At 38.8% G+C, this 11,355-nt stretch overlaps 1 protein-coding gene across 1 annotated transcript; it reads right to left on the reverse strand.

The window, feature by feature from the left end:
• Positions 1-797: 797 nt before the first annotated feature.
• LOC139920324 (lactoylglutathione lyase-like) lies at positions 798-8,619 on the reverse strand. Its single transcript, XM_071910322.2, has 7 exons — positions 8,492-8,619; positions 6,706-6,788; positions 4,846-4,986; positions 4,136-4,203; positions 3,697-3,786; positions 2,245-2,480; positions 798-1,489 (listed from the first exon to the last, which is right to left on the reverse strand). Exons 1-6 carry the CDS (start codon positions 8,558-8,560, stop codon positions 2,386-2,388), a joined length of 546 nt encoding a protein of 181 aa, XP_071766423.1. The 5' UTR covers positions 8,561-8,619; the 3' UTR covers positions 798-1,489; positions 2,245-2,385.
• Between the last annotated feature and the right edge of the window lie 2,736 nt (positions 8,620-11,355).

The following is an 11,355-nucleotide window of genomic DNA, read 5'->3' on the forward strand; positions in this document are numbered from 1 at the left end:
TCTCCAACAACTTTAACGAAGAATGCCCTAAGAATACTTTTAAAAAGTGCTTTATTTTTTTATTAAAAACATGCTGCCTACTAGTATTTTTAATGCTTTGAAATCAGGGAAGTTGCTCTGGCATGAATGTCATTTTGTTAATAAAAACCGATTCTAGGAATATCTGCACTTATCTCACTTTATCTTCCCAACACAACCTCTCCTCCTTTCATCTTTGATATGAGGTTATGTGTGAGCACCCTTTGATTTTCCATTGAAAACCTGTGCTAACCCTAAACCCATACTGTGCTGTGCATTGAACATAATGGAAAATATTACTGTGTGGTTCCAGCATGGCTACAACACAACTAAACACTGTGACTGAACATTTGCGCGATGGAAAATACACAATGGTTCAAAGCCTTTTGTGATTATGACATCATCAGGTTAGATTCAAGCACAAACTCGAAAGAATTCTCATCTCATAAATCTCATAAAATATCAATCTCATAACATTACAATGTGGATGCAGACTGAAAGAAATGACATAATTTCATTTTAATTGAAATATCATATTTTTCAACAGTAAACAAAACAATTGTGTTATGAATCACTGGAATACAACTTGTGGAAAGGGGAACATGACGGACTGTCACTCAACACAGTGAATGCTAAAGTGTTAGCATGGAGCACCAGAGCCGACGATCTACCGGGGACACGTGGATGATTTTGGTGTCTATGTTCTCATCACTTGACAGGTAAGTCGACCAACGGGACGATCTACCCAAAAACTTAGCGTGTTCCTTTAACAGGACTGGCTTCTTTTTGATTTTCAGTGGAAATGAGGAGCTGTTGCATGTCCTTGACGCTTCAGACAGGCTGTAGCTCAACAGTCATGATGAAGCCCGCTGGACTCAGACCTTAAAGCAGAATCATTTTCAACCTGGACTTAATTTTCATACCATTATCCATCATACTGATCAAAATCTCTTCAATTGCTTCACTATAAAACTTCTTGTGTCTTTCTTGCCAGGACTCTCCGGTACAGTCCCAAACCCCAAAACCACCCCAAAGCCTGTTTCAACACTCTCACTCTGTATAATGAGACATTTATATTTGATTTTCAGTTAATCCATGACTTGGCAACTTTCACTTTTAATTCTGCACTACTTTACACAGCAGCGCATGGAGACAGCATCAAAACTGTAGGAGAAAGGAATGATTTTAGATCATTTTACATCTTTTTACCAACATGTCTCATTATGGAGTGAGCGATCAATCTGATGAAAAAGACGTGCTTTGGGTGTTTTTAGGGTTGATTTTTGGTGTCCACTGACCCTGTAGGACTACATTACAGACAAACATAAATGGATCTACAGTGAAGCAATTGACGAGATCAGAGTTATCAGAATTGTCAGAATTTATGGGAAAAGATGGGAAACAGGGTCCAGGTTGGAAATGGCCACAGTTATGCTCTAAAAACTCTGAGACCAGACACATTTTTCGGCAACTTACAGTTTTTTCTGATTGTTTAGGCACTATCTTTGAAACTATAGGCTATTTTTGCAAAACTCTACACATTAACCACAAAACCTTACACCAAACCAGCAAAACATTATACATCTCTTGCAAAAGCAAACAATTCTGGCAAAACTCTTCAAACTCTTTTAAAAAATTGTGTTTTTGCGTCAATACAGTACACACAAACCATCATTTGATGCATAGCAGTTTGCAATACTGTAAAGTTTTGTCATACATGTAGTACCGTAAACACACATACACATACACAAATAAGGGGAAAAACTTATTTATTTTTTTTCTTACAGTAAGAAAAAAACAAAAAAACTTTTTCCCCTTATTTGTATTGATAGTGTGTTATGTTCGGAATACACATCCATACTTTACACATTTGGATACCTGTATGTATGTGTGTTTACGGTACTACATGTATGACAAAACTTTACAGTATTGCAAACTGCTATGCCCGACACACAGAAAAAGCAAAAGCCACAAGTGTTTTTCATTTAGACTATCAGTGCGTAGTTGGTGCTTCGTGTGCTTATTCAAATGATGGTTTGTGTGTACTGTATTGACGCAAAAACACAATTTTTTAAAAGAGTTTGAAGAGTTTTGCCAGAATTGTTTGCTTTTGCAAGAGATGTATAATGTTTTGCTGGTTTGGTGTAAGGTTTTGTGGTTAGTGTGTAGAGTTTTGCAAAAATAGCCTATAGTTTCAAAGATAGTGCCTAAGCAATCAGAAAAAACTGTAACATGGCAACATGTTGGCCAACAGCAGCTGAAGTGAAACAGAAGGCAGAATGTACAGTGGAGTTTATCTGGGCTAAGTAAACTATGTAAACACGGTAAGAGAAGTGAAGCATCTGTCTGGGTAAATGTGTTCCTGTCCTAAGTTGACATCAAGTCGACCATGTTGTTCGGACTTAAAACCTCAATCCAGTAGCCGTCCGGATCCTGTATGAAAGCCAGATCCTTCATTTTACCTGCATGGAGGGGAAAGAAGAGATTAGTAGAACATACGCGCACACACGTGCACGGACACACACGTGCACACGCACACACACACACTGCCCACCAAAATTTCTAACATGAAGGCGGTGCTGCCTCTACTTGGCCCTGAGCTCCACCTGCTGGTGGAAATGTATATTGGCCAACAGCATGTGTGTGTGTGTGTTTTAGAGAGGTTTGTAAAAAAAAAAACCACAACTTCCATGACTCTGTAACAGAGATGTGACCAAGTCAACTTTACTCAAGGCACAAGTCTCAAGTCAAGTAAGTAAAGTAGATTATCAAGTCAAGTCCATGTCATTAATGTCAAGTCTCAAGTCTAAATGTAGAACAGCAAGTCAAGTCAGAACAAATCAAGAGTCCAGTATCAATTTAATATCTTAAAGAAAACGAAATATCTAGGACTTTTCAATGCAATATGGTTTTAATAGGATAAAAACTTGGTAAGAGCATCATGAGTTTGATTTCTATAATCAGTTTCAACTTCAATAAATTCAATCATTCCATACAAATTCAGAAAACAGAATTTAAATTCAGTCGTCCGCTGGAACAAATCTCATCACTTTCAATCTAAGTCATTTACACAAACACAAGATCTCAAGTCAAGACTTTAGAAACCTTTTCAAGTCATCAAAGTACAAGTCAGAGTCAAGTCCCAAGTCACCAGAACCCAAGTCAAGTCAAGTCTCAAGTCTTCTCTTCATGCAGCAAGTCAAGTCTCAAGCTATTAAAACTGTGACTCGAGTCCAAGTCATGTGACCCGGGTCCCCACCTCTGCTCTGTAAAGACTAAATATGACAAGGTACCTACAAATTTCCCATTTCAAAATCCCAGACTTTTTCCAGACCTTAATTTCCTGACTGGATTTGAGGATTTTGTTCAGTGTTCAGTTTGTTGTCTGCTGACTGAGAACCAGCTCATATCACTTTACAGATGAAGATTACTTTTCACAGCAAGAAATATCACTATATGTGACATGACAGTGAGTCAACAGCTACATAAGATGAGTGATCACCTGTATGGGGAACGAGCAAAAGATGTTTTGCTCCCAGTTCTTTTTCAGACAATTCCCAAACATTTCAAGACCTGGAAACGACCAAATTGATTTTCCAGACTGTTCCAGACCAGCAGGAACCCCGAGTCCGTCTCTCTTCTCTCTTACGACATGTCAGAAGACAACGAGGCACCAACCTTGATCAGGTTTCTTGACAAACTTCACTCCTTGTTCTTCAAATAATTTGCAGGCGGCGTACACGTCAGGAACAGCAATGCCAATATGACCTGCAACAAGGAAGAGAGAGCAGGCAGTGTTACACCCAGAAAACACACACACACACACACACACACACACACACATATGTATTGTAGGTGTCCGGTCCACATGAGCAAACATCAACAAACATCTTCCTGAACAAATCAAGTATATGTAACAGTAGTACATTGTAATTAGGGCCGGGTGATAATTCAATAGTATCGTTTATCGTCTTTCAGTGGAATCATATGGTGATGATGTGGTGATTTTGGGTCTGAACTGATGACAACAAGCACCTTTTATTTAAAAACTCTGACTAAATGAGGTATGAAAGGAATTCGAAAAATTTAAATGAATGAACTGAATGCGGGTTCTTACCAAATCCTCGTGGTTCAGAGTTCCCGTTGTGGTAAGACAGGCTTTCATCTGAGTCTGATCCCCAGTTACTGAGAGAGAGAGAGAGAGAGGGAGAGAGAGAGAGAGAGAGACAGAGAGAGAGAGAGAGGGAGAGGGAGGGAGAGAGAGAGAGAGAGAGAGAGAGAGAGAGAGAGAGAGAGAGAGAGAGAGAGGGAGGGAGAGAGAGAGAGAGAGAGAGAGAGAGAGAGAGAGAGAGAATGTGAAATTAGATGAGGCAGAACTTCACAGCTTAATTTAAAGGTGCAACCAAAATTTTAAAGGGGGCACTAATTCACACACAAACACACACACACACAATGCAAAGCAGAAGAGAATATACATATCCATATACACTGTAAAAAAAAAAAAAAATAAAAAAAAAAAACGTATGTATGTTATGTCATATATGTTAATGTAAAAAAGTGTCAGATACTGTAAATATATAGACTGCATGTTACTCCATTCTACAAATGTGATTATAATACAAAATTTTACTGTGATTTTACAGTAAAACATAAAATTACAGTAAAATTATTTAAATCTGAATAACATTTCAAGACCGTAAAATTACACAAACTCATTAATTTACAGTGTAGTTATCCTGTAATGCAGTGTGTGTGTGCGGGTCATGCAGTGTGTGTGTGTGTGTGTGTGTGTGTGTGTGTGTGTGTGTGTGTGCTGGTGATGCGTACTGTGTGAGCTCGATGGTCGCTCGGCGGGAGAAGGTCCAGGCCGTCCGCTCCCTGATGTCCTCCGGGATCTCCGACTTGTCCTCGTACCCCAGGAAGTAGAGGGTGAAACGCATCGAGGGGAAGTCGATTTTCTGGAGCAAGCTGCGAGAGACGGAAGCCACAAACGCAAGGGATTATGGGTAGAAGGAGACGGATGTTGGAATCTGACAGCCAGCGGTTCCTCATGCTTGGAAAGCCTAGCAGAACAAAATGAAGTCTGGACTGATGCTCATATTCAGCTACTTCTTCATGTGTTCTTAACTAGTATGAACACCACAGAAGAAGAGACAGACAAGTCCGTCATGTTAGATAAAGTTACAGGAACTGGAATCAGGTTTGTGTTGATTCCCTCTTGCAGCCAAAATGTCTGACTTGGCAGGATGACAGGTGAAAACTCTGTCCAATAAACAAGCTGCTAGTGAGTCATGTGACTCTTGTTTACAAACCCTCTGGTTCTCTTGTAATTGGGCAGTGAGAAGATAAAACAAAGTTAACTTCTCAGCTGGATCAGACCAAAGAAAACCAACTCTAGGTGTCATCTAGTCTAGTCTAGTCTAGTCTAGTCTAGTTTAGTCTAGTCTTGTTTAGTCTAGTCTAGTCTAGTTTAGTCCAGTCTAGTCTAGTCTAGTCTAGTCTAGTCTAGTCTAGTTTAGTCCAGTCTAGTTTAGTCCAGTCTTGTTTAGTCTAGTCTAGTCTAGTTTAGTCCAGTCTAGTCTAGTCTAGTCTAGTCTAGTCTAGTCCAGTCTAGTCTAGTCTAGTCTAGTCTAGTCTAGTTTAGTCCAGTCTAGTCTAGTCTAGTTTAGTCCAGTCTTGTTTACTCTAGTCTAGTCTAGTCTAGTTTAGTCCAGTCTAGTCTAGTCTAGTTTAGTCTAGTCTAGTCTAGTTTAGTCCAGTCTAGTCTAGTCTAGTCTAGTCTAGTCTAGTTTAGTCCAGTCTAGTTTAGTCCAGTCTTGTTTAGTCTAGTCTAGTCTAGTTTAGTCCAGTCTAGTCTAGTCTAGTCTAGTCTAGTCCAGTCTAGTCTAGTCTAGTCTAGTCTAGTCTAGTCTAGTTTAGTCCAGTCTAGTCTAGTCTAGTTTAGTCCAGTCTTGTTTACTCTAGTCTAGTCTAGTCTAGTTTAGTCCAGTCTAGTCTAGTCTAGTTTAGTCCAGTCTTGTTTAGTCTAGTCTAGTCTAGTTTAGTCCAGTCTAGTCTAGTCTAGTCTAGTTTAGTCCAGTCTAGTCTAGTCTAGTTTAGTCCAGTCTAGTCTAGTCTAGTTTAGTCTAGTCTAGTTTAGTCCAGTCTAGTCTAGTCCAGTTTAGTCCAGTCTAGTCTAGTCCAGTCTTGTTTAGTCCAGTCTAGTCTAGTCTAGTTTAGTCCAGTCTAGTCTAGTCTAGTCTAGTTTAGTCCAGTCTAGTCTAGTCTAGTCTAGTTTAGTCTAGTCTAGTCTAGTCTAGTCTAGTCTAGTTTAGTCCAGTCTAGTCTAGTTTAGTCTAGTCTAGTCTAGTTTAGTCTAGTCTAGTTTAGTCTAGTCTTGTTTAGTCTAGTCTTGTTTATTTATATTGCCCTTTATCACAGTCAAGTCTCAAAGTGCTTTACATACCATCATATATCATGCTACATCATAACTACCTATACTACATATATAGTATATACACATAATGTATATACTAGGTCATATACAGTACATACTAGATTGTTTACTACACCATACACAGTACATACTACACATCATATACTACATCATATGCCATCAGATACGTCGCACCCTGACTTCCCTGTAAACCTGTGTATTCCCTCAGCCACACTGCAGGTTTAGAGGTTCAGGTTTACAGCAGGACTCACGTCATTCCCAAGATTCGGGTGTAGAAGTCCAGAGATTTGACCGGGTTTTTGACTCTCAGCATGGTCTGCTGCATCATGTAGTCCTGCAGAGAGAGAGAGAGAGGGGGAGAGAGAGAGAGAGAGAGAGAGAGAGACAACCAAGTTCATAAAGAAATTAAAACCAGATATATCTGTAACTGGCTTAAAGAAATGCAAACCCGGTTCTCTGCAAGTTTCAGAAAGCCAAATTTAAGACTTTTTATTGCTACCTGGAATTGAATTTAAGACCAATTTAACAACCAATAAAGAAACAAAGCTGGCAAAATGAACCTATTTCTGATTGAACATGGTGAAAACATAAGACCTCTAATTACTGTATTTAGGACATTTAACAAACCTGTAAGGCCATAAATTTAGATCACTTATTATAACAAATTTAAGACTTTTTCCAGACTTGATTGATTGATTGATACCTTAAAAATAAACCCTAAACCTAGGAGTTAAAAAGCTCTGAAAAGAAATTCTAATCCAACAGAAACACTTGTCTGAATAGAAGACCACAATTTGGAAATTATCTGGTATTTTTTTTTGGAATAAGACATGAGATTGAAGATGAGATGCTAAATTTCTCCAGATCAGACATGTGGATTTCCCAAAGTCAGCAAGAACACACACCGATAAAAAAGGAAGAAATCCAAAACAGGCCAACTGATGCAAAAAAGTACTGACAAATATTACATAAAGTGACAAAAAAAAGGTTTCAGTCTTCAAAAAATAAAGAAGTGCAGAACAGGAAACTTTTCACAGTAGTGCATTTCTTTTCTCAAATTGCTTTTGCTCTTTTTGTTTTTACACTTTTTTGTCACTTTTGCATCTCATGTAAATAAAAGTCAGTTATTTTTTGCATCAGTTGGCCTCCCTTGGATTTTATTTTACTTTTTTATCAGTGTGTGAGTTCTAGTTGGATTCTTTATACAATGTAAATGAAAATGTAAATGATTATTCTGATCAGAGAGTTCAACCTCTCCCACCCGACTACACTCTGACTCCTGCACTAAATCAATACCTAACACTGAAATCTCCTCAGATGAGGGATCCTGGGATAAAATCTGACTGAACAGGAAGCTGCAGCTCAACATATTTCTATTCAGGGATCCTTTGTTGAAAAAGAAATCCATGCTCAAGCAACAAAAAGGAGAGATGCAACCGTAAAACCCCCAAAACATGCTGAAAGAGAAAGGTGCAGCACTCTCTTGTAGTAGAAAATAGTAAATCTTTCCCATCAAATGTTTGGACACACCACATTTTTCTTTATTTTTTACTATTTCCCATATTTTAGAATAACAGTAAAGACATCAAAACTGTGAAATAACACAAATGGAATTATGCAGTGACCAAAAAAGTGTTAAACAAATCCAACTATCGTATATTTTAGATTCTTTAAAGTCGCCGCCCTGAAAGGCAAAGGGAAATTCATACACAGGCATCAACTTCACTATTTATATTTGTCTAAGAAACTAATTTCAAGCATTTAAGAGAATGAGAAACACAGAAAATTCAATCAGATGTGTAGAAACCGACTATTTAAGGATCGTTGGCATGTAAAAGTACAGCAGGTCCTGGTCTAAGCTGCTCACAGAGCCGGTCTGCAGGCCGCTGCAGGACTCTGCTGCAACAGGTTAGACCGCATTACAACACTGCAGGGTTTGGAGAGGGAGAGGCTGGAGAGCAGAGACACACAGACACACAGACAGAAAGAGAAACCTCCATGAAAACCTGTGAGGGTCCTGGTTCCAGGGTGCGTTACCTTGGTGATGGGGTCTCCGTCCTTGCAGGCGTCGGACACCGCCTGGTCCGTCAGTCCCTTCTCTGCCATGTTCACCGCTCAGCCTTCAGTCTGACACACAGCAGAGCGCACCGGCTGCTGGAATGAACACCCACACACACACACACACACACACACACACACACACACTCCCTGCCCCTTTACCTGCTGCTGCCTTCAAGTGCTCCTCGTAAACTCCTACTTCTCAGTTGTGAACGCTTGTCGATGCATTCAAGGGCTTTTGGCTGGAAATAATGACAACATGGAATGTAATGGAAATGTAATTGATGTCTTGACTATTGATTTATTTCATCTCTTCATGCTCTAATCCATACTTTTTCACACTTTCATTCACACATTTCTACATAGTAGGCCTATACTTTAGTGTTGAAATTGTCAAATGAGTATGCTTACATCAGCTTTTACTCTACTCTTATTTATATTCTATTTTTCATTGATGTTTCCTCTTGCTATTTGTTGCTGTAACGACTTTTCCAACAGGGCTCATTAAAGGTTCACCTAATCTTAAAGTAGTAGCAATAAGTCATACGCATCACTTTTACTATCAGTTGCTGACACCTTTTCCGTGCTCTCTGTCCCCTAAACGCCACATCTCGGAAACTTGGGAAAATTCAAAACATCAGAAAATTCAGACTTCCCTGTTTTATTTTACCACTTTTTTTGTTTGGTTATTTGTGCTAAACTCATAATTATACATGTAATTAGACATTTCTGACAGCACTTGAAGGCAGCATGACTTCCCGCCCGGGGCTCCTGGTTTTATTGGGAGAGTTTTGCGCTCCTGTCCGGGGCGCGGCCGCAGGGTCTGCTGCTACCTTCAGTCACAAATATCCTAAAAACAAGTCGAGCGCACAGGAGCGACCTGAAGAAATGGCAAATATGACAGTAAAGTGGAAGTCAAACTGCTCTGAACGCGTCACATCAGCGCTGGAACTGGGAGATTAATCTGTGGAATATGGAAATGAGATTGCATTCCTTTCCCTTTAATAATAACAATAACGTATATTTATACAGCACTTTTCCTAACAAAGACACAATGTGAATACGATGCACATTTGCACACCATGCACACTACATCTCTCTCATTGTTAGCCTATATTCTGCATATATTAATGACATTTTCATAATCGTTAGGCCTTTACTATTTCATACTGTATACAAACTGATATTTTTAGATTGTATTGTTATGTTTATAGCTTCTGTATATAGCACATATTCCTTATTTAGTAATCAAGCAATCATAACTGCAAATTACATTTGTAAGTAACAACTGTAAGTAAATGTAGCTGTAACTTAACTTATACATATTTCCAACCAATGAAGTCTACTTAACGTGTTTAAATTATTGTCACCAGCATACACTTATAGGACCCCAAAATTGTTTACCTTCTATTTTATTGCTTTATGGTTTTTATTGCTCATTTTAGATTCAAATTTCTTTTCAACAACAATGTAATTTCCCCACGGGAATCAAATCCAGCATCAAGTTTCATCTTCAGCCACTGAGAATTAAACATCTGCGATTTTCGAGCTTGGACGCTTCCCCTGAACGCAGCACGGCAGTGGAGCAGCTTTCATTGGTTTCAACAGGAACAATCAAACATTCCTGATGTGCTGCAGTGGAGCCTGGAGGAGGGGAGGAGGGGAGGAGGGGGGGAGGGGGGGGGGACTCTGGGGGAACCTGGATGCTCACGACACCGTTCAGGTAGAAATATGCAGCAGGAGACAGCAGCTGCAGGTCTGGACAAGTGAGAAGAAGACATGAGAGGAACGGGAGGAGGGGGGGAGAGGTTTTACTGCGACACACCCTGAAGAGACACTGCAAATACTGTTCACACAGAATGTGAATAAAGAAATAAACAAAATCATACACTTGTGTGAGTAAATATTCGTGAACAGCAAGATTTGAGATTTGTTTGCTGTTCACAAATCACAAGTGTATGATTTTATTTGTTTACCCCTTAACAAAACTTTATTGTGCAGCTCTATTTGGGCAATATTCACTCCAAACTGCTGACAGGTGTGGTGCTGAGTCTAGGTTTAGGCTTAATAATAATAATGATAATAATAAACTGTATTTATATAGCACCTTTCCAAAACAAAGTGCTTTACAAAATAAAAGAAGCAGTACACACAAAAAAGTTAAAAGGAAATTAGTTAAAAACAAGTTAAAACAAGGCAGCAGTAAAAGGAAATAAGAACAATAGAAACACAGAGGAACAGTAAAAGAATCACAAGAAGGCTCGTCTGTAAAAATGAGTTTAAAGGAGACTTAAAAGATACAGACGAGTCAGATACACACATACCAGTCTGCAAACACACATGTATATTATATACACACACACGTTATGTATGTGATTGTTTTACATGGTGAACACATTGTATTTGCATCCATGTGTAATGTATGCATGCATGTGTATGTGTGAACGCATGTTTATTATAATAATAATAATGTATATGTATATAAGCTGTTTATGTATGTATGATACTATCCATAGTGAATGTGACAAAATGGGAATGTATGTGTATTTGTATTGATGTATGGGTTATGGGTATATTCATATATAGTAATTATAGGGTGTATATGGTAAGTGTATGTCCAGATACTGTATGTGTGCATGTGTTATTCATTGTATACTAAACGTATAGTGTACTGAGGTGTGGTGTGTGTTGGATATCCTGTATATACACAATATTGATCCAGACATACAGATCCCATGGACATTTGATTCTCCTGTCTGTACCTGTGAAATCTACCGTACAATAAAAAGTTCATGAAAAACACATTATAGGCTCGTCTAAGTCAGTTCAGTTGCCCTTAAGAA

This window comes from Centroberyx gerrardi, chromosome 18, assembly GCF_048128805.1.
Source record: "Centroberyx gerrardi isolate f3 chromosome 18, fCenGer3.hap1.cur.20231027, whole genome shotgun sequence".
NCBI classification, from domain to species: Eukaryota; Metazoa; Chordata; class Actinopteri; order Beryciformes; family Berycidae; genus Centroberyx; species Centroberyx gerrardi.